Genomic DNA, 24,632 nt, shown 5'->3' with positions numbered 1-24,632 from the left:
GGAAACCTATTGGAACGCATAGCGGCCATGTTGGAATGCATGACACATGCGCAGAAGACATTTTTTGCTCGGAACGTCACTTCTGTTCCATTTTCTGATGGGTATTGGTATTCTGACAGGACACCGGGTAAGGAGGAAAGAAAGTTGTTAGTTAGTAGCGGCCGTTAAGCAATTTTGTTTGCAACTTCACTTTCGGTGCATTTTCTGATGGGTAACGGTATTCTGATAGAACACCGGTGTTCTGTGAAAAAGGAGGCAACTTCTCGTGTACCGGAGTGTAAAGGCTGTCGGTGGTCTGTGAAAACAGCAACTCGTTGAAATCTTCAATTATTCCTGCTGTAGAGTCACCGGAAGTGACGTAATTGAAGATTTCGGCAGAACACATGAATCGTCTTCGATCGGGTCTCTGGTGTAGTAACCCGGAAGCAACATCACCACATTACTTCCGGTTTACTCTGCAGCCAATGGCGCTGATTTTAAAAAAATCCAAAGTATTCAACAACGCTGATCTTGGCGCTTTGAATATTTTGAAGTGCAGAGGAGGGATTTGGGGTCTTATAGACCCCAGATCCCTCTATAAAGAGTACCAGCCACTGCCTATTACTGTCACAAGGGATGTTTACATTACATTACTTGTGACAGCAATAAAAGTGATCAGACATTTTTTCTTTTAAAGGGACAATATAAAAAAAAATTATGGAAAAAGAATCATAATTTTAAAGCCCCCCTGTCCTCGTGTGCTCACCCGCCAAATAAAACGCACACATGTGAGGTATCGCTGCGATTGTCAGAATGAGCACATCAATTCTAGCAAAACAGGTAACCATTAAAAATCTCCATAGGCGACGCTTTAAATATTTTTAAGTACCGTAGTTTGTCGCCATTTCACGAGTGCGTACAATTTATTTTTTTAAGCCTGACATGTTTGGTATCTATTTACTGGGCGCAAAATCATCTTTTTAGATTCTACAAAAGAATTGGGCTAACTTTACTGTTTAGTTTTTTTTTTTTAATTCAGTGAAGTGTATTTTTCCCCAAAAAATTGCGTTCGTAAGACGGTGTGACATAAAATATTGCAACAACTGCCATTTTATTCTCCAGAATCTCTGCTAAAAAATATATACTGTGTGTATGTGTGTATGTGTGTGTATGTGTATGTGTATGTATGTGTGTGTGTGTGTGTATGTATATGTATATATATATATATATATAATATACATACATATATACATACACAGTGCCTTGCGAAAGTATTCGGCCCCCTTGAACTTTGCGACCTTTTGCCACTTTTCAGGCTTCAAACATAAAGATATAAAACTGTAATTTTTTGTGAAGAATCAACAACAAGTGGGACACAATCTTGAAGTGGAACGACATTTATTGGATATTTCAAACTTTTTTAACAAATAAAAAAACTGAAAAATTGGGCGTGCAAAATTATTCAGCCCCCTTACTTTAGTGCAACAAACTCTCTCCAGAAGTTGAGTGAGGATCTCTGATGTTGACCTAAATGACTAATGACTAATGATGATAAATAGAATCCACCTGTGTGTAATCAAGTCTCCGTATAAATGCACCTGCACTGTGATAGTCTCAGAGGTCCGTTTAAAGCGCAGAGAGCATCATGAAGAACAAGGAACACACCCAGCAGATCCGAGATACTGTTGTGGAGAAGTTTAAAGCCGGATTTGGATACAAAAATATTTCCCAAGCTTTAAACATCCCAAGGAGCACTGTGCAAGCGATAATATTGAAATGGAAGGAGTATAAGACCACTGCAAATCTACGAAGACCTGGCCGTCCCTCTAAACTTTCAGCTCATACAAGGAGAAGACTGATCAGAGATGCAGCCAAGAGGCCCATGATCACTCTGGATGAACTGCAGAGATCTACAGCTGAGGTGGGAGACTCTGTCCATAGGACAACAATCAGTCGTATACTGCACAAATCTGGCCTTTACGGAAGAGTGGCAAGAAGAAAGCCATTTCTTAAAGATAACCATAAAAAGTGTCGTTTAAAGTTTGCCACAAGCCACCTGGGAGACACACCAAACATGTGGAAGAAGGTGCTCTGGTCAGATGAAACCAAAATCAAACTTTTTGTCAACAATGCAAAATGTTATGTTTGGCGTAAAAGCAACACAGCTCATCACCCTGAACACACCATCCCCACTGTCAAACATGGTGGTGGCAGCATCATGGTTTGGGTCTGCTTTTCTTCAGCAGGGACAGGGAAGATGGTTAAAATTGATGGGAAGATGGATGGAGCCAAATACAGGACCATTCTGGAAGAAAACCTGATGGAGTCTGCAAAAGACCTGAGACTGGGACAGAGATTTGTCTTCCAACAAGACAATGATCCAAAACATAAAGCAAAATCTACAATGGAATGGTTCACAAATAAACATATCCAGGTGTTAGAATGGCCAAGTCAAAGCCCAGACCTGAATCCAATCGAGAATCTGTGGAAAGAACTGAAAACTGCTGTTCACAAACGCTCTCCATCCAACCTCACTGAGCTTGAGCTGTTTTGCAAGGAGGAATGGGCAAAAATTTCAGTCTCTCGATGTGCAAAACTGATAGAGACATACCCCAAGCGACTTACAGCTGTAATCGCAGCAAAAGGTGGCGCTACAAAGTATTAACTTAAGGGGGCTGAATAATTTTGCACGCCCAATTTTTCAGTTTTTTATTTGTTAAAAAAGTTTGAAATATCCAATAAATTTCTTCCACTTCATGATTGTGTCCCACTTGTTGATTCTTCACAAAAAATTACAGTTTTATATCTTTATGTTTGAAGCCTGAAATGTGGCAAAAGGTCGCAAAGTTCAAGGGGCCGAATACTTTTGCAAGGCACTGTGTGTGTGTGTGTGTGTGTGTATATATATATATATATATAATAATTATAAAATGTTTGGGGGTTCTAAGTAATTTTCTAGCAACAAAATACAGATTTGTAAGCAACATATGTCAGAAATCGGCCTGGGCTATAAGTGGTTTATGAAAATAGTTATTAATTTATCAAGCATTTTAATATTTTTGTCTTGATATCAGCCTCCTGTATGTCTGTGCACAGCAGCACATAGACTGAGAGAGGGTGGGACAGATATATATGATTGAATATGTAACATTTGCAAACCTTCCTGGAGTAGGCAAAAGGTAAATGGGTGCTGTAGTAACTGCCAGCTGGATGTGATCAGGCTCACATGCCCGTAGAAGGGGTGCTGGGAACTGTTGTACTTTGCCAGTGTGATGTGGCTTTTAATAAAATGTTTGTTGGGATTATTGAAATAATGGACAATGCTATATGAAATGTTTTTTTTCTTTTTTTTCTTTTTCATTGTAAACCGCATTTAAAACCAATAAAAATTTGTATAAAAAAATAAATAAAATGTTTATACGTTCTCTTGAAGATCTGTGGTGTGCTGATGATATATGCTTTGAGGAGCAGAGACCCCGTAGGTTTGCTGCTGTCACTTAATTGCCCAGCTGGGCCGGTGACTTAGTGTTTTTGACCAAACTGTGTTGCTGCTGCTACAGTGCAGGATAAGGATCTGGCTGTGCTATCTAGTAGGGGTGTCTGGATCATAAAATGTATGTACACTCACCAACAACTTTATTAGGTACACCTGTTCTATTGCTTGGTAACACAAATTGCTAATCAGCCAATCACATGGCAGTAAGCTCTAATGAGCAGGGCCCTCTAGTTCCTCCTGTATTGAATTGTATTGTAACTGTATTGTCTTCCCCCACATTGTAAAGCACTGCGCAAACTGTTGGCGCTATATAAATCCTGTATAATAATAATAATAATAATAATAAGTAACTCCATGCATTTAGGCATCTAGACTTGGTGAAAACAACTTGCTGAAGTTCAAACTGAGCATCAGAATGGGGAAGAAGGTGCATTTAAATAACTTTGAACATGGCATGATTGTTGGTGCCAGACAGGCTGGTCTGAGTATTTAAAAAACTGCTGATCTGCTTGGATTTTCACACACAACTATCTCTAGGGTTTACAGAGAATGGTCCGAAAAAGAGAAAATATCCAGTTGTGTGGAAGAAAATGCCTTGTTGATGTTAGAGGTCAGAAGAGAATGGGCAGACTTATGGAAGAGAGGAAAGCGCCTCTTGAGTGTTGTAAACAATTTATTGACAATAAAATAGTAGTGACTCACATGGAGGTTATAATTATCGTGTAGGGCGTCACGCTCCGGAGGCTGGATGTATGCTGAATCCAAGTGGTGTCCGGGAAGGCTATGGAGACCTGCTCTGGTGTCTTCCGGGTGGACACGGTGGAGAAACTTGAACGGCTCTTACTTGAGAAAGGAGTGCGCATGCCTGAACCCGGTATTGACGCATGCTCCGAAACGCGTTGTGAAGCCCAGCCTGCCCTCACTGCCCTTCTCTGCATCCATGACGTCAGACACCGCCGGCCGCTGTTCAAGTTTCTCCACCGTGTCCACCTGGAAGACACCAGAGCAGGTCTCCATAGCCTTCCCGGACACCACTTGGATTCAGCATACATCCAGCCTCCGGAGCGTGACGCCCTACACGATAATTATAACCTCCATGTGAGTCACTACTATTTTATTGTCAATAAATTGTTTACAACACTCAAGGCGCTTTCCTCTCGTCCATATTTCTGATACAGAGTCGCTTCACTCCTCCGGTCAGCTGCCCTGAGTGCCTATCCCTCCATCAATCCATCCATCCCTGGGAATACCCTGGATTCCCCTCCCTTCTTCTGGTTTCAGGATAGCCCACCACCACTGTTGGTCTAGGGACTTGCACATGGACTATTAATCCCCTCTTTGTGCCCAGACTTTCACTGTGAATTTTATGTGATGCTGCTTTTATTGTGATTAACCCCGGATATATATCCACATTAGCAGCCATCCAATTTTCAGCACTACCTGAGAGCACCAATACTCCTCCCTATTTTACGAGAATGGGCATGGTTGGAGATGATGGAAAGGCAACAGTAACTCAAATAACCACCCATTACAACCAAGTTATGCAGATTACCATCTCTGAACGCACAACACATCAAACTTTGAAGCAGATGGGCTACAGCAGCAGAAGGCCACACCGGGTGCTATTCCTGTCAGCTAAGAACCGGAAACTGAGGCTGAAATTTGCACGGACTCACCAAATTGGACAATAGAAGATTGGAAAAATGTTGCCTGGTCTGAGGAGTTTCAATTTCAGTGACATTCAGATGGTGGGGTCAGAATTTGGAGTAAACCACATGAAAACATGGAACTATCCTGCCTTGTATCAACGGCTCAGGCTGGTGGTGGTGTAATGGTGCGGGGGATATTTTCTTGACGCATTTTGGACTCCTTAGTACTGAGCATTGTTTAAATGCCACTGCCTACCTGGATATTGTTGCTGACCATGTCTATCTCTGACTACAGTGTACCCATCTTCTGATGGCTCCTTCCAGCAGGATAATGCACCATGTCACAAAGCTCAAATCATCATCTCACCACTGGTTTCTTCAACATAATGAGGTCACTGTACTCCAATGGCCTCCACAGTCCCCAGATCTCATCCAATGGAGCACCTTTGGGATGTGGTGGAACCAGAGATTTGCAGCTGACAAATCTGCAGCAACTGTGTGACGCTATCATGTCAATATGGAGCAAAATTTCAGAGGAATGTTTCCAACACCTTGTTGAATCTATGCCACGAAGAATAAAGGCAGTTCTGAAGGCAAAAGAGGGTCCAACCCGGTACTAGCAAGGTGTACCTAATACAGTGGGCAGTAAGTGTATATGTGCAGTGTATTTATCTCCTTACCTAGAGTTTAGCTTTGTTTTTGCTGGGTGGCTCTCAGTTACTTTGCACTGCATATTCCTCTTTGCAGCATTGAAGAAGATTACCATGTCCTCTGTGCTAATTCCCATTCCTTTCTTTCAGTGGTATGACCCGCTCTTCTCTGTGCTTGGAAATGAGGAACATTTAGGTAATGGAACCATTTTCTTCAGCAAGCCTTTATAATATAACAGTATAGAGCTTTTATTCCTATTATGCAGTCAGTTTGCCATTCAGCTTAAGTTTTATTCATTTCAGCTCCTCTGTACATTTCAAACACAAACTTCCCCAACTCTAAAATAACCGAGGGACCCAAATTTTGTCTTCCAGAACCCTTCCTGTCTTTGCTCCTGGTTGTGTCTCAAAGCAATTTTGCTCTAGATCTTCAGGTAAGTTTTAAATCCCGTCCACCTACCTGCATAAAGCATTGACAACCTTTTTAATCACTTGCCGACCGCCAGCAGTATATATAATGCGGCAGGTCGGCTCTGTCCCGCAAAACAACGTAACTGTACGTTGTTTCGCAGGACCAAGAGTGCGGGCACGCGCACCCATTCGCCGCAGGAGAAGCTGATCTGTGGGCCCGGCAACCGCGATTGCCTCTTGGCACCCACGATCGCTCCCCGTGGAGACAGAACGGCGGTCTGCTGTTGTAAACACAGCAGACCACTGTTCTGTCAGCAATCAACAGAGGGCTCCTGTGTTCCTCTTATATAGGAACACATGACCCTGTGTTCATTTTATAAGTCCATTCCCCCCCCCACAGTTAGAAAGCACTCCCTAGGGACACAGTTAGAAAGCACTCCCTAGGGACACATTTTTTGATTGCCCTTGGTGTTAACCCCTTCCCTGCCAGTGTCATTAGTACAGTAACCGTGCATATTTTTAGCACTGATTACTGTAGTAATGTCACTGGTCCCCCCCCCCCCCAAAAAAAAATGTCAGTTAGGGGTCTAATCTGTCCACAATATCGCAGTCCTGCTAAAAATTGCTGATCCGCTGCCATTACTAGTAAAATAAATCAATACAAATGACCTAAATCTTTCCCTTCGTTTTTAGACACAATAACCCTTGCGCAAACCAATTTAATATACACTTATTGGGATTTTTTTAACCAAAATATGTAGCAGAATACAAATTGGCTTAAAAGGATACATTTTTTTTTTTTTTTTGGTAATGTTTTATAGCAGAAAGTGAAAAATATATATTTTTTTCTAGAATTGTCGCTCTTTTTTTAGCGCAAAAAATAAAAATCGCGGGTGATCAAATACCACCAAAAAGCTCGATTTGTGGGGTAAAAAAGGACCTCAATTTTATTTGAGTACAGCCTCGCACAACCATGCAATTGCAAGTTAACATAACACAGTGCTGAATAGCAAAAAATGGCCTGGTCATTAAGGGGGGAAAATCTTCTGGTCCAGAAGTGGTTTCACAGTTTTGAGCGGTGAACAGCTGATATTTTAATGGTGGTAAATGTAAAGTTCAATCTATAATTTTTGTAAGTAAATTTTGTGGTTTGTCCATTCAGAGGAAAGCAACCGGTTTGTTCTATTTTCCTTCTCAACAGCAGCGACAACAAAAACTGACAGTGCTCAGGGGCTATTAGGAACTGGTAATGGAGAATAGAAGCAAGGATCCACAGTCGGTATTCAATAAAAGTACTGGCAATTTATTCAAACCATGTAAAAAGACGTTTGTTCCAACTGACACAAGAAAACGTGGCGCTGAAGGTGGCTAGGGCACTGATGGATGAATAGGTCCTGGATGGGATGAGCTGTGGGGAGGTGCCAAATGCTGTGGCTACAAAGATGACACTGACTATAGGAGAACCTGCTGGCGGGAATGGATGCCGACACTGGAGCTCCTGGGCAGAAGCACGGTACCTGGAAGAAGGAAACCACTGTGACCAGCGTGGAACGCATGCATCTCTGTTGGCGTGATTACGCGTTTCGCCCGCATGAGCTTGTTCAAGTCAGAGACAGAGGCACAGAGGGAGTAAACAGGGATTTCTTCAGAATAACAAAAGCTCTGCCCACTCCCTGCCTCCACATTGGGCTTAAAACCTCTAGTTGCCGTAAATCCCTTGACTTGAAAAAGTGCATGCACGTGTAACGCGTAGTCACGGCAACAGGGACGCATGAGTTCCACACTGGTTACAGTGGTTTCCTTCTTTCAGGTACCATGCTTCCACCCAGGCGCTCCAGTGACGGCATCCATTGGTGCCGGCGAGGTCTGGTTTGGGTTCTCCTGCAGTCAGGGTCATCATTGCAGCCATGCCGTTTGGCGCCTCTCCACGGCTTATCCTATCCAGGACCTATTCATGCATCGGTGCCCTAGCCACTTTCAGTGCTTGTGTCAGTTGAAACACACGTCTTTTTACATGTTATGAATAAATTGCCAGTACTTTTATTGGATACCAACTGTGGATCCTTACTTCCATTTTCCATTACCAGTTCTTAATAGCCCCTGAGAACTGTTGGTTTTTGTTATCTCTATCCTTCCAGCATTTGATCCAATGCCATTGGACAGCAGCACAGTTGAGCTGTGATTACAACATTGTGCTCTTGCTGCCTACATACTCCTAAGTGGGGGACTTGCAGCAAAGACGCCTAGAACTTAGCTTTTTTTTGTTCTCAACAGCAACCCCTACCCCCACTCCAATCTGAAAATACCTGGTATGTCCAGGAATGGGGGAGCATGTAGCAGCACTGGGCCAATCTTGAATCATCAGGAAAGACACATGAGGGAGAATCCATGGCCCCATGACTCTTGGCTTACACAGGGCCACCTCGCCTGCTACAAGCAGTTGAATCGAGTGGTGGTGGAAGGAAGTAAAGGTGAGTATATTCTGCTGGGGAGAGGATGAAAGAGAATCTGTTGATTTACTGCATGGGAAAACACTGATTCATTTTGCACCTACCCAGGGTAGGTGCATATAGGCAGGAGGGAAATCTAAATCTGAAGTATATTGGCAGATCTACCAACAAATAGAGTTTATTAGGTAAATACTGGTGCTATTGAGAAGAATAAATCCACAAATCATACAATAAAATGACATTTGTACAATGAAAATAATTATAAAAGCAACACTTTTTTTTGTTTTTGCCCCCATTTTTCATGAGCTGAACTCAAAGATCTAAGACTTTTTCTGTGTACATAAAAGGCCTATTTCTCTCAAATATTGTTCACAAATCTGTCTAAATCTGTGTTGGGCTCCTTTCACACGCTGTGCTGCGGTCCCTTCTCTGCTCAGCGGGGATCGATCCCCCGCTGAGCAGGCGGATGACAGCTCCGTCTCCGCTCTGTGTGCGGAGAGGGAGGTGTCAGAGTCCCGCTGCTCTCTATGGGGAATCAGATGAGAGCGCACCGCCTGTCCGCTCTCATCCAATCCGATCCCCTGGACAGATGGAAAGTAGGGTTTCCATCCGTTCAAATTTCACGGACAGGATCGGATGCGGATGGCAGCAGGTGTCAGCGGACATCTCACAGCTGACATCCGCTGCCCCATAGAGATGCATGGAGGATCCAATCAGATCCACCTAAAAAACTGACAGGTGGATTGGATCGGATCGTTCGTGTGAAAGGAGCCAAAGGCCCCTTTCACACAGGCGGACTGTTCAGATCCGCCTGTCCGTTATTTTGGCGGATCTGAACGGTCCCCTATGCATCCCTATGGGGCATCAGATGTCAGGAGAGACAAGTCCTCTGACATCCGATCCGTCAAATCTGGACAGATGGAAACCCTATTTTCCATCCGTCCAGCGGATCGGATGAGAATGGGCCGACGGTCCGTTCCCATCCGATTTTCCCCAATAGAGATGCATGGGGAACTGACAGCTGTGTCTCCGCACACAGCGCTGAGACACAGCTGTCATCCTCCTGCTCAGCGGGGGATCGGCGGATCGATCCCCCGCTGAGAAAAACTGAGTCCGTCCAACGGACTCAGTGTGTGAAAGAGCCCTTAGTGATCACTTCTCCTTTGCTGACATAATCCATCCACCTCACAGGTGTGGCATATCAAGATGCTGATTGGACAGCATGATTATTGCTCAGGTGTGCCTTAGGCTGCCCACAATAAAAGGCCACTCTAAAATGTGCAGTTTTACTGTGTTGGGGGTCCGAGGGGCGATCAAAAACCAGTCAGTATCTGGTGTGACTACCATTTGCTTCATGCAGTGCCAACACATCTCCTTTGCATAGAGTTTATCAGGTTGTTGATTGTGGCCGGTGGAATGTTGGTCCACTCTTCTTCAATGGCTGTGAGAAGTTGGTGGATATTGGCAGGACCTGGAACACGCTATCGTATATGCCAATCCAGAGCATCCCAAACATGCTCAATGGGTGACATGTCCGGGGAGTATGCTGGCCATGCAAGAACTGGGATGTTTTCAGCTTCCAGGAATTGTGTACAGATCCTTGCACCATGGGGCCGTGCATTATCATGCTGCAACATGAGGTGATGGTTGTGGATGAATGGCACAACAATGGGCCTCAGGATCTCATCACGGTATCTCTGCATTCAAAATGCCATCAATAAAATGCACCTGTGTTCCTTACCCATACCATAACCTCACCGCCACCATGGGCTACTCGATCCTCAACGTTGACATCAGCAAACCGCTCACCCACACAACGCCATACACGCTGTCTGCCATCTTCCCTGTATAGTGAAAAACGGGATTCATCTGTGAAGTTCCAGACGCCATTGAATGTGAGAATTTGCCCACTCAAGTTGGTTACGATGAACTGCAGTCAGGTGGAGACCCCGATGAGGATGACGAGCATGCAGATGAGCTTCCCTCAGACGGTTTCTGACAATTTGTGCATAAATTCTTTAGTTATGCAAACAGATTGTTGCAGCCGCTGTCCGGGTGGCTGGTCTCAGACGATCTTGAAGGTGAAGATGCGGAATGTGGAGGTCCTGGGCTGGTGTGGCTACACGTGGTCTGCGGTTATGAGACCGGTTGGATGTACTGCCAAATTCTCTGAAACACCTTTTGAAATGGCTTATGGTAGAGAAATGGACATTCAATTCACAGGCAACAGCTCTGGTGGACATTCCTGCAGTCAGCATGCTGCCAATTGCACGCTTCCCCAAAACTTTCCACATCTGGCATTGTGCTGTGTGATAAAACTGCACATTTTAGAGTGGCCTTTTATTGTGGCCAGCCTAAGGCACACCTGTGCAATTATCATGCTGTCCAATCAGCATCTTGATATGCCACACCTGTGAGGTGGATGGATTATCTTGGCAAAGCAGAAGTGATCACTAACACAGATTTAGACAGATTTGTGAAAAATATTTGAGGGAAATAGGCCTTTTGTGCACATAGAAAAAGTCTTAGATCTTTGAGTTTAGCTCATGAAAAATGGGGGCAAAAACAAAAGTGTTGCGTTTTTTTTTTATAATTTTGTTTAGTGTAGATTCTGTAACGTTTTCACATGAAGTATATTGGGATTAGTGCGTATTAAGGGTTAACCAAAGGGCATAAAAGCCCATTACAGTACTCTAAAAATAAAACTTACCTTAAATAATTCCAAATCAGCATGAAATGATCCACAGCGTTGTATTTCGATAATATTTGCTTATCCCGGAGTTCAGCTTTATTAAAGACGTATTTCTTAAAGCCAGGGAATCTGATGAATCGTTGAGTACATTTCTATCGTTTTGAAAAATGTATGTGCTCTGAAGGCACAGGTCCACTAAGTTTTTTTTTTTTATAAAAGGCAGTTTACAGAGTTACTAACATCAGTTATACGGAAACATCCACATTCCTACATTATACTTGAAGACGACCAATTGGGTTATTAATCCGAGGAGCTTACAATCAAGTTCTGAGCACAGTGAATATAAAGGGCTTTATCTATTAAATTGTGTTTTTTTTTTTTTTTTTTTTTTCCGACAGAGGATTCTGGGACTATGCAGAAATAAATTTTTCATTGCTGGCTATCTTGGTAATTAATGGCACATGTGTAATTCTGGTATTTTTCTGCAGAATTCAAGCTTCCTTGATGAGAGCTGGATTATACCGGTAAACCTTATCCTTCTCTTTTATTGCTGATTTATGTAAAATGTAGTCCATGGTGGTGGCTTTAGATTTCTCTGTTAAAGTATTTCATAACTGTAGTTATAACCCTGGGTTTCCATGCCAAATTAAAAGGCTAAGCTCACCTAAAAATAATAATAATAATGGCCACCCCGCTAGAGCTTCGCACTAAGCGCTCATTTCTAATCTCTCTGACGAAGACTGGGAGGAGGCATGTTTTTCGCACTTATATGTGTCTCTGGCTGTTAACAAAAAGTTGACCCAACTGTATATGATCAACCAATCTTATTTGACCCCAAATAGACTACACACTATGCACCGTATACCTTCCTCAAACTGCCCAAGGTGCAATTGCCCTAGAGCAGATTTTACCCACGTCTTTTGGCTATGCCCAGTAATTGTTGGGTATTGACAAAAGGTTGTAGAGGTTTTGTCCACAGTGTTGCACATCAGTGCCCTAAACCCAAGAGGTGTGTCTTCTAGGCACCCTTGATGAGGAGTTTTGGCCCTGCTAGATGAGAATATGCTGAGAGAAAAACTTTCGGGCTCAGAAATCCATAGCACTTGGATCCAGCCTACTCCTCCTTCACTGCACCACTGGATACAATCAGTCAACCAAATGTTGGCCTACGAGAAATAACTATTTGAGCATATGGGTTGTCCTAAAAAAAATACAACAAAATTTGGGATATCTGGAGCTCTTCCACTCTGATGACTGTATAGAATATTATGCTATGTTACTGCAGTTTTATTGCCCAGACTTTGTAATTGTTATTTCTTCAATTATGGCCACTGTATGCTATATACATTGGGTACGGAAAGTATTCAGACCCCCTTAAATTTTTCACTCTTTGTTATATTGCAGCCATTTGCTAAAATCATTTAAGTTCATTCTTCTTCCTCATGAATGTACACATAGCACCCCATACTGACAGAAAAATATAGAATTGTTGACATTGTTGCAGATTTATTAAAAAAGAAAAACTGAAATATCACATGGTCCTAAGTATTCAGACCCTTTGCTGTGACACTCATATATTTAACTCAGGTGCTTTCCATTTCTTCTGATCATCCTTGAGATGGTTCTACACCTTCATTTGAGTCCAGCTGTGTTTGATTATACTGATTGGACTTGATTAGGAAAGCCACACACCTGTCTATATAAGACCTTCCAGATCACAATGCATGTCAGAGCAAATGAGAATCATGAGGTCAAAGGAACTGCCTGAAGAGCTCAGAGACAGAATTGTGGCAAGGCACAGATCTGGCCAAGGTTACAAAAAGATTTCTGCTGCACTTAAGGTTCCTAAGAGCACGGTGGCCTCCATAATCCTCAAATGGAAGACGTTTGGGACGACCAGAACCCTTCCTAGAGCTGGCCGTCCGGCCAAACTGAGCTATCGGGGGAGAAGAGCCTTGGTGAGAGAGGTAAAGAAGAACCCAAAGATCACTGTGGCTGAGCTCCAGAGATGCAGTCAGGAGATGGGAGAAAGTTGTAGAAAGTCAACCATCACTGCAGCACTCCACCAGTCGGGGCTTTATGGCAGAGTGGCCCGACGGAAGCCTCTCCTCAGTGTAAGACACATGAAAGCCTGCATGGAGTTTGCTAAAAAACACCTGAAGGACTCCAAGATGGTGAGAAATAAGATTCTCTGGTCTGATGAGACCAAAATAGAACTTTTTGGCCTTAATTCTAAGCGGTATGTGTGGAGAAAACCAGGCACTGCTCATCACCTGTCCAATACAGTCCCAACAGTGAAGCATGGTGGTGGCAGCATCATGCTGTGGGGGTGTTTTTCAGCTGCAGGGACAGGACGACTGGTTGCAATCGAGGGAAAGATGAATGCGGCCAAGTACAGGGATATCCTGGACAAAAACCTTCTCCAGAGTGCTCTGGACCTCAGACTGGGACGAAGGTTTACCTTCCAACAAGACAATGACCCTAAGCACACAGCTAAAATAATGAAGGAGTGGCTTCACAACAACTCCGTGACTGTTCTTGAATGGCCCAGCCAGAGCCCTGACTTAAACCCAATTGAGCATCTCTGGAGAGACCTAAAAAATGGCTGTCCACCAACGTTTACCATCCAACCTGACAGAACTGGAGAGGATCTGCAAAGAGGAATGGCAGAGGATCCCCAAATCCAGGTGTGAAAGACTTGTTGCATCTTTCCCAAAAAGACTCCTGGCTGTATTAGATCAAAAGGGGGCTTCTACTAAATACTGAGCAAAGGGTCTGAATACTTAGGACCATGTGATATTTCAGTTTTTCTTTTTTAATAAATCTGCAACAATGTCAACAATTCTGTGTTTTTCTGTCAGTATGGGGTGCTATGTGTACATTCATGAGGAAGAAGAATGAACTTAAATGATTTTAGCAAATGGCTGCAATATAACAAAGAGTGAAAAATTTAAGGGGGTCTGAATACTTTCTGTACCCACTGTATGTATCCATTGATCCTAATTGTTGCTACAGCTGACCTTCTTTTTTATGTTTGGTTGGTCTCTACGGTTGTGAGACAAATGGTTTTCATTATCTTTTTTTTTTTTTTTTTTTTTTTTTTTGCAATTCTCTTTGGAACTGTAATGTACACACAACCAATATTTGACTTTAAATTAGATATATTAAAAAAGTCATAAATTATCAATTTACTATGCAAGGATTTGACCTATAAATGTATAAAGTACAGATGTAAAATATTTGGCATATCAAGCCAATTGGTTACACGTAACAGGATGTTATGTACATTAGGCTGGTATATTACATGCTTTACATAACCAAGCTGATTGCAATATGGGAGAGGAATGCATCTTGTAACTCGACGGATTTCGTGAATGCTTTCACTTCTTCAGGAGTAGATGCCTCCAACAACATAACTCCCTATACTAAATTGATATTTTATGACTTTTGTATTATGCCTCCTTTTAAAGTCCCATGGGCGAATATTGGCTGTATGTTCTATACAGTGCCTTGAAAAAGTTTCCACATTTTGTCATGTTACAACCAAAAATGTAAATGTATTTTATTGTGAATTTATGTAATCGACCAACACAAAGTGGTACATAATTGTGAAGTGGAAGGAAATAATGAATGGTTTTTAAATTTATTTACAAATATCTAAAAAGTGTGGCATGCATTTGTATTCAGCCCCCTTTACACTGACACCCCTAACTAGTTCTAGTGGAACCAAATGCCTTCAGAAGTCACCTAAGTAGTAAATGGAGTCCAACTGTGTGTAATTTAATCTCAGTATAAATACAGCTGTTCTGTGAAGCCTTCAGAGGTTTGTTAGAGAACATTAGTGAACAAATAGCATCATAAAGGCCAAGGAACACACCAGACAGGTCAGGGATAAAGTTGTGGAGAAGTTTAAAGCAGGGTTTGGTTATAAAAAAAATATCCCACGCTTTGAACATCTCATGGAGCACTGTTAAATCCATCATCCGTAAATGGAATGAGTATGGCACAACTGCAAACCAACCAAGACATGGCCATCCACCTAAACTGACAGGCCGGGCAAGGAGAGCATTAATCAGAGAAGCAGCCAAGAGGCCCATGGTAACTCTGGAGGAGCTGCAGAGATCCACAGCTCAGGTGGGAGAATCTCTCCACAGGACAACTATTAGTTGTGCGCTTTACAAATCTGGCCTTTATGGAAGAGTGACAAGAAGAAAGCCATTGTTGAAAGAAAGCCATAAGAAGTCCAGTTTGCAGTTTGTGAGAAGCCATGTGGGGGACACAGCAAACATGTGGAAGAAGGTGCTCTGGCCCGATGAGATCAAAATCCAACTTTTTGGCCTAAAAGCAAAATGCTATGTGTGGCAGAAAACGAACACTGCACATCACCCTGAACACACCATCCCCACCGTGAAACATGGTAGTGGCAGCATCATTTTGTGTTGATGGGAAGATAGATAGAGCCAAATACAGGGCAATCTTAGAAGAAAACCTGATAGTCTGCAAAAGTCTTGAGACTGGAGCGGAGGTTCCCCTTCCAGCAGGACAACGACCCTAAAACCTTGTTTGGCTGTACTTCTCCTGTGGATCACAGGAGTGCAGTTCCTTCTGCACTGCTATAACCTGCTGGAAGCAGACAGCGTCCGCTGTCCGCTGACCTCCGAGCCAGTTCAGGCTGGGGCAAGATCTCGACAATATGGTCAGGATCCACCCACAACCTTGGACCGGCCCTGGCTCAGCCTCTCAGCGAGTGACTGAGAGCCTGAGCCAGCCACTCCCGCAGATGACTGACCAGCTCTCTGCTTAGGGGGCTCTGAGAACTGATCAATCAGCGGTGCTTGATCCCTCGGTCCTCAGTCTCAGAGCCGGGTCGGGGGGGGGGGGGGGGGGGGACTGATGCGGCATTCACCTAGGGAAGAACTTCTTTTTTAAAGAGGGTTAGTCAGTAAGCACCAGGCATACATCAACCCCTCCCTCTCCAATAAAAATTAACCCCTTCCCTGCATATGTATAGCACTGATTACTGTAGTAATGTCACTGGTACCCCCAAAAGTGTCAAAAATGTCAGTCAAGGGTCCGATCTGTCCGCCGCAATGTCGCAGTCCTGCAAATAAAATCGCAGATCGCCGCCATTACTCGTTAAAAAAAAACCCACCAAAAATGACAAAAATCTTTCCCTTAGTTAGTAAACGCAATAACTTTTGCGCAAACCAATCAAAATACGCTTAATTGCGATATTTTTGGTAAAAAAAAATGTAGCAGAAAACAAATTGGCCTAAAATGTTAAATTTTGATTTTTTTACATTTTTTTTTTTGGGTGGGGGGGGAATTTCATATAAAATTGTCGCTCTTTTTTTTGTTTATAGCGCAAAAAAAAATAAAAATCGCACAGGTAATCAAATACTACCAAAGGAAAGCTCTATTTGTGGGGAAAAAAAGGACGTCTGATTTAATTTGGGTACAGCATCGCACGACCGCGCAATTGTCCGTTAAATTAACGCAGTGCCGAATCGCAAAATATGGCCTGGTCAGGAATGGGGTAAAATCTTCCGGTCTTAAAGCGGTTAAAAATACTCATTGAGAATTTTTTTGTCAAAGACATGTAGCTAAATACATTTTGGCCTAAATATATGACAAAAATTGAATATATTGGATATTTTTTAACTGTCAAAAGTAGAAAAATATTGTTATTTTTTTATTAATATTGCAAAAAATAAAAATCGCAGAGATGATCAAATACCACCAAAAGAAAGCTCTGTTTGTGGGAAAAAAAGGACATAAATTTTGTTTGGGTACGGCGTTGCATGATCGCGCAATTGTCAGTTAAAGTCGCACAGTGCCGAATCGCAAAAAGTGGCCTGAATGCAAGACAGCAAAATCCTCCGGTGGTAAAGTGGTTAAATCAAGTCTTTTACTACTGATTTAAATCTACTTGATTTAAATCAAATCCTCCCTGGTATAAACCCCAACAATGACTTTTTCTCTTACAGTATTTATTTCATTTTTGGTCTGGCAATTATACAATTGAAAATAATTTGTTTTATATCTGTTCAATAAATGCAAAAAATCCCTATTGATCCTGTCAGAAATCTAGTGCTGTAACACTCAGGCAGTGTTATCAGTCCTGCTCAGTTCACCTCTGTGGGCTACAGAATACCTCCCTTGTTATGGAGATGCCGAGACAAGGTCGACCAGAGCCCAGGGCAAAGATGCCAAACCCCTTTCCTTAGGGTTGGGATCAGGGTGCCCCATCCCTGCAATAAACCATTGCGCCCAGGGCAATCGTCCCTCCTGCCCACCCCCTGTCCTGGCCCTGGATAAGGGGGAAGGAAATCTGTAGTCATAACACACTTCCTGTCCTGGGGTGACTACACCGTTCCTACATAGATACAGTGCGGCAAGTGATTATTACCAAAGAACAGGTAATTTGTTACTGGCAGGATCACCACGTGAAAATATTGGAGAAAAATATAACTAATGCAACCATCAGCTGCAAAATATTATATTTTTTTTCTTGGGTTTCAATACACTGTATTGGCATATCAGTACATCTAACCTTTGTTACTGTTCTCTTTGATCTTTTTACAGTTTGGTAAACTATGCTGTAACTGTTGAGGCAAGGTGGCATTGGGCATATATCCAGAATAAAACATCTTCTCTTGTGCCTTCTAGGTGTGTGCCATTTATCAGACTGTGCCATGTCGAGAGCTGGGAATTGTATTGAGGTGAACTATAAATGAATTTCTCTATATAATATCGTGTGGGACCAGTGAGGATAGACTATGGGGAATTCTGGCCTTCAATGATAAATCTGCCAGCTCTGAGGCTGCCATTCTTCTCTTAGGTTCACCACCTGGTGGGTCACTGACCTAAACAAGCATGCAGAAAGAGGGAGCAGACTTTTACTGTCCAACTGGCTGCATGCTTTCTGTGACTTACTAGGTAGTGAAGCCAGGACCAAGATAATGGAGCAATAGCAGATCTTATATACAGGGCTGCTATTAGAAATCCTGCCTACAGCCTTCCTGACAGGGCCTCCTTCCTCCGCCTGAGGGTGACTGAGGTCATAGATTTATCAGTTCCTTTCTCTGTAGCCTCAGCTGCACAGATGAATGACTAGGAAACTCTCTGGCTTTCTGCTTATTCACAAACCGAAGCATAGTAAACACAATTAATTTACTATGCTTCAGTGATGATGGACATGGGAGTGATTGGTACCGATCGCTCACTGTGTTCAGGAAAGGAAGCAACCAGTAAATTACATATTTACCTGCTCCTTTCCCCGCTCTCCATCCTAAAACATCCCCCTATGTGCCCACAACAGCTGCCGGCGTGGAGGAGGGAAGCTGGCAGCATTTCGGGGGAAAGGGGCACACAGGGGGGCCCGGACAGCAGATGGAAGGGGCACATGTGCTAGAAGCAATCCCCCTGCAGTGCAGCTGGAGGGGCAAAGAAGAGAAGCTGGCAGCGCTGCAGGGGGAGGCAGAAGAGGATCAGTATCTGCAATAAGACAGTACAGCTGGCCCTCCTGCTCAGTAGGTGCCTAGGCCCCATTTTTTGAACTGATGGGGCTCAGGACCAGTACAGGAGGGCTGGCTGTACTGCCTTATCAGCGGCCCTGCCCATATACGCTATATTACCAAAAGTATTGGGACGCACATGAACTTTAATGGCATTCCAGTCTTAGTCCATAGGGCTCAATATTGAGCTGGCCCACCCTTTGCAGTTATAACAGCTTCAACTCTTCTGGGAAGTCTGTACACAAGGTTTAGGAGTGTGTCTATGGGAATGTTTGACCATTCTTCCAGAAGTGCATTTGTGAGGGCAGGCACTGATGTTGGAGAGAAGGCCTGGCTCGCAGTCACCACTCTAATTCATCCCAAAGGTGTTCTGTCAGGTTGAGGTCAGGACTCTGTGCAGGCCAGTCAAGTTCCTCCACCCCTAACTCGCTCATCCATGTCTTTATGGACTGGTCCATAGGAGGGAGGATTATGGTGTGGGGTTGTTTTTCAGGGGTTGAGCTTGGCCCTTTAGTTCCAGTGAAGGGAACTCCTTAAGGCGTCAGCATACTAAGACATTTTGGACCATTTAATGCTCCCAACTTTGTGGGAACAGTTTGGGGATGGCCCCTTCCTGTTCCAACATGACTGCACACCAGTGCACAAAGCAAGGTCCATAAAGACATGGATGAGCGAGTCTGAGGTGGAGGAACTTGACTGGCCTGCACAGAATCTGGACCTCAACCCGATAGAACACCTTTGGGATGAATTGGAGCAGAGAGTGCGAGCCAGGCCTTCTTGCCCCATCTCAGTGTCTGATCTCACAAATGTGCTTCTGGAAGAATGGTCAAACCTTCCCATAGACACTCCTAAACCTTGTGGACAGCCTTCCCAGAAGAGTTGAAGGTGTTATAGCTGCAAAGGGTGGGCCAACTCCATATGAACCCTATGGATTAAGACTGGGATGCCATTAAAGTTCATGTGTGTGTAAAGTCAGGCGTCCCAAAAGTTTGGATAATATAGTGTATCTGATTCAGCAGGATCATTTTTATGGGAAGCTTCCATCAAAACCCAAAGGGGAGGGGGGCTAATTTGGGTACTCTGTGAAAAAAAATCCAACAGTCTTCTATCTAATACATGTCGTACTTTCCCCTTCCTTCTCCAGACGTACTAGTTTTGGGTGGAGCTCACAATTAATATTGAGGCATGGTACATTGCTCCTATACAGTTTTAGTACATTGCTCCTATACAGTATTTATAAAACCTGATCTGGTTGTCATAAGTGATGACATCCTTTTTGAGCACTTATGCAATAATAGGTCCGTGCTTACATGTCAGGACACACCCCAGGTATCCAGTCTCCTGTATGGCCATTGACCTGTATGGCAGCCAGTGCTTGTGTTGTTTTATAGGGTGTTGGCACTCTGTAGATCCTCACTCAGGCCTCTCCTTCTACTAGTGAGATATACAGTAATATAGAATTGCCTCAATAACTGGTTTTTCAAGTTCTGCCAGGGCGACAGCACCTTCCTCCTTCAAAACTGCAGCTCTTTGGCCGGTTTCTTTTCCTCACTTTTATAAATGAGTAAAAAGGCCATAAAGTGCCACTAAAACAAAATAATCTTTCCCAGCAAAATGATGATTTTAAGTAAAACAAGACACTACTTTCAAGCCCAACTCCAGCTTTTTTATTTTCTTTTTTTTTTTAAGTTTTTAATTGTGTTGGAAAGGTTTAGATCATCTGTCATTTTTATGTGCTGTGTTATAGGACACACCTTTTGGCTTCTTTTCCTTCCTTAATTAGAAAAACAAAAAAAAAAATGCATCCAGTCTGATTGCCCGATTTAAAGTGACCCTTTCACTATACAAGAGTTGCAGAGACAAGCTATCCCTGTAAAAGAAGAGTACATATACCAGGGGTATTGATTTAAACTTCACAAAGGTCCAGTCAGTAAAATTTTCTTCTAGCAGAGGTCCGAATCACGTTTGATTGTTAGTGGGACCTCTGTGTATTTGCAAACGCGGTGCACTTTTGCGAGTGCCAAACCACATGGTGCCACAGTACCATGAACCTCGGTATGGCACAACTTAAAAAAAGGATCAGAGACTTCTTTCTCTGAATTTCTGCATATCAGGCAGCCTACCAAAATAAATGGGCCGCCTGTATGCAAAACAAAATATGCAATGATGTGAACCTAGCCTCAGATCTCCTTTACAACACAATCCTATTATTGCATCACTGATCTCCGTCCCCTCTGCACATCTACCCCCCCCCCCCTCATCACATTACAGTCCTCAGCCTCCCTTTAAAGTCTTGTCCTCGGTCCCCCTTTATGTCACCCCCCCCCTTAGTGCAAACTGCAGTTTCCCCTTCATATCACCCCTCCTTTTACATTGCAGTCCCCAGCTCCCCTACACATTCCTGTGCTCACCCCCTTTTATATAACCCCCCCCCCCCACACTACAATTCTCAGCCCCCCTTCACATTCCTGCCCTCGCCCCCTTTATAGCAGCCCTCCTTCACACTGCAGTCCCCAGCCCCTCTTCACATTTCTGTCCTCACCCCCTTTATATAAACCCCCCCCCCCTTCACATTGCAATTCTCAGCCCCCCTTCACATTCCTGCCCTCGCCCCCTTTATAGCAGCCCTCCTTCACACTGCAGTCCCCAGCCCCTCTTCACATTTCTGTCCTCACCCCCTTTATATAAACCCCCCCCCCTTCACATTGCAATTCTCAGCCCCCTTCACATTCCTGCACTCGCCCCCTTTTTAACACCCCTCCTTCACACTGCAGTCCCCAGCTCCCCTTCACATTCCTGTCCTCACCCCCTTTTTAGAACCCCCCCACACTGTAGTCCCCAGCCCCCCTTCACATTCACGTGCTCACCCTCTTTATATAAACCCCTCCTTTCACATGTCTTGTGTAAACAGAGCGGGCGGATCTCCGAAGTGACAGGCAGTGACAGATTGCAGGATTCAGCATAGCTGAACCTGAGATCTGTCCCTGTGTCACACAGTCCCCTCCCCCCACACACTAAGCACCAGGCATACATTAACCCCTCCCTCTCCAATAAAATTAACCCCTTCCCTGCCAGTGTCATTTTTACAGTAACAGTGCATATATATAGCACTGATTACTGCAGTAATGTCACTGGTACCCCCAAAAGTGTCAAAAATGTCCGTCAAGGGTCCGATCTGTCCGCCGCAATGTCGCAGTCCCTCAAAAAAAATCGCAGATCGCCGCCATTACTCGTTAAAAAAAAAAAAAAAAACACCAAAAATGACAGAAATCTTTCCCTTAGTTAGTAAACGCAATAACTTTTGCGCAAACCAATCAAAATACGCTTATTGCGATTTTTTTTTTTTTTTTTACCAAAAATATGTAGCAGAAAACAAATTGGCCTAAAATGATAAAACATTTTGATTTTTACATTTTTTTGGGGGAGAATTTCATATAAAAAAATTTGAAAAATATAATTTTTTCAAAATTGTCGCTCTTTTTTTGTATAGCGCAAAAAGTAAAAATCGCACAGGTGATACCACCAAAAGAAAGCTATGTTTGTGGGGAAAAAAAGGACGTAAATTTCGTTTGGGTACAGCGTCGCACAACCGCGCAATTGTCAGTTAAATTCGCACAGTGCCGAATCACAAAAAGTGGCCCAGACGTAAGACAGAAAAATCCTCCGGTGGTAAAGTGGTTAAGGAGCATTCTTCCCACTGACTGTCACACTAATGTGTCATGAGTTATAGATTTTTAATTTTTAGCAGGGGTTCCCCGAGACCAGAAATTTATTGCAAGGGTTCCTCTGTGTTGAAAAGGTTTGAGAAAGACTGTTTTGGGTGATAGAGTAAGATGTAAAAGGAGGTTGTGTTGGAGGGGTAGACTGGTGGCTGTATGGTTTGCCCTTCTGAGCAGCAGGTTCCCTACATTAGGGCCCGCTGCATAATGGGACCTCATAGGGACTGTGAGGCCTCTCAAAATATACAGCCACTTCCCTCAATGCCTTCAGATTATTATTTTTTTTGTTATAGGTAAACTTAGCAATAGCTGCCTTTTGTAAAGAAGTCTGAGTGCAATTGATTTTCTGGTTTTGCATGCTGAAGCAGAATCACATGCTGGCATCTTACATCTCATAGGGGCTCCATTGGTGAGATTATGCTGCCAGAGTTACCGAGACAGATATTACAAAGCCAAGTCATAGTGTTGCAGTGAGCGGACCATTTTTCCAAAATGTAAAACCAATGCAGCAGCAGGAGAAATCATAATTAGAGTTCTCCCTAATGGTTTCGCCAGGTGATATGACAGTGGACATTTCCAACTTCTGGTGCAATCCGTAATTTCAAATATAATTTTATAGATTTCTGGATCATTGTGGAAGCCAGGAAACTGGAATTTTCAGAACTCGCCTCCATATTTAAGTTATGGGTTTTGTAGAATTGCTGTGCTTTCACACCTCTTCTCTTGTATTGTTCAGGTACCTGGAGGGTCGAGTGTTTGTGGTAGAAGTACTTCCAGACAGCCAGGCTGAAGTAGATGAAGTCATTCTTGCAGGAGACATTATTGATGAAATTAATGGGATGTCACTACGTCATGCATATAATGGACAGGTGAGGATTATGGGATTGCTCTGATTAATGCAATGTGAGCACTATAAGACGTGTGTTTACCCACTTCTCTTATTTCACGACCCTTATGGTAGACCTTTGTTCGAACTATAATTGGCACTATTAGACCTCATGCACATGGGCGCATAAATTGTGGGTGTATTTCCACTCCTGGGAGACTTATTTGCAACCTACAGTTGCCCATAGTAATGAATAACTGTATGAAGGTATAAGCAGGGCCGCTGTTAGAAATCATGGGGCCCCATACAGTCCACCTGACGGGGCCCCCTTCAACCAAACCCCTAATGACACCCATGGCCCCGCCCCTGACCCCGTCTTGAAACCAAATGCAGGTTTGTTGCCGTTTATATAAATGCTTGCGGAGCCAACGTGTGCGTTCGCAATTGCCCATAAGCATAAAGTAGTGGGGGCATTTTAAATTTATTTTAAATTGTATTTTTATTTTCTTTACAAAGAAAAAATCATACACTGTATCTTTATTTTTTTTTATTTTTTGCTTTCACAAGGGATGAACAACATCCCTTGTGATAGCATGAGCCATGACAGGTCCTCTTTATGGAGATATCCGGGGTCTTTTAGACCCCATATCTGTCCTCTGGCCTCCAAAGCATCTGATCAAATCAAGATCAGTTTGATCAGATGCTTGTTCAAACCGGTAATGGCTACATGAGACCGTAACTGGAAGTTATAAAATCCTTATCACTTCTGGTTTCTGATGCCATACAGTGGAAGGAACGACATCCGCCCCTCTCACTGTGTCTCAGGAACTGGATGCTACTGTTTGCATCCTAAAGGCGGTAAAGGCAGGGATGCCACTGCCTTTAAAAAGTAATCCAGTGACTTCTTAGCCACTAGGATTACTTTTACTGTGTGCAGAATCACCGAGGCTAAAAAAAATGATATCTCGATCATTGCTGTGGTAATGACCAAGATATCACCCTTCCAATCCAGTGACGTACTGGTACAGTATGTAGCTGGATGGGAAGCAGTTAAAGGGGATTGGTTTGGGGGGCAGTAAAAATGCAGCTCCACTGCACACAGGGCCGGATTAAGAGCATCATGGGCTTGGTGCTGAGGATTTTGAAGGGCCTTAACCACTTCCATACCGAGTCATGTAAAATGACGTCGGCAAAGTGGTTGTCTAGATCCGGGCCGCCGTCATATGACGTCGGCCCGTTCTAG

The 24,632-nt window shown here is 43.3% G+C and overlaps 1 protein-coding gene across 2 annotated transcripts in view; it reads left to right on the top strand.

Moving 5' to 3' along the window:
* The window catches only part of LOC309567309 (uncharacterized protein), a 154,980-nt gene that overhangs the window by 37,383 nt on the left and 92,965 nt on the right, over nt 1–24,632 (top strand). For both annotated transcript variants that reach the window (XR_014225933.1, XM_082272721.1), the window contains exons 5-9: nt 5,925–5,970; nt 6,150–6,208; nt 11,816–11,851; nt 17,997–18,049; nt 23,300–23,432. Coding sequence is in view for 1 of the 2 variants with exons in the window: in XM_082272721.1 (XP_082128847.1) it covers nt 5,925–5,970; nt 6,150–6,208; nt 11,816–11,851; nt 17,997–18,049; nt 23,300–23,432 (327 nt within the window). In the remaining variant the exon portion in view is untranslated. The remainder of the gene's footprint in view (nt 1–5,924; nt 5,971–6,149; nt 6,209–11,815; nt 11,852–17,996; nt 18,050–23,299; nt 23,433–24,632) is intronic.

Source organism: Pelophylax lessonae, assembly GCF_965119305.1.
Source record: "Pelophylax lessonae genome assembly, chromosome: 11".
Lineage (NCBI taxonomy): Eukaryota > Metazoa > Chordata > Amphibia > Anura > Ranidae > Pelophylax > Pelophylax lessonae.
Note: the sequence above shows the minus strand (reverse complement) of the source record. Positions and strands in the feature narration are given on the sequence as shown.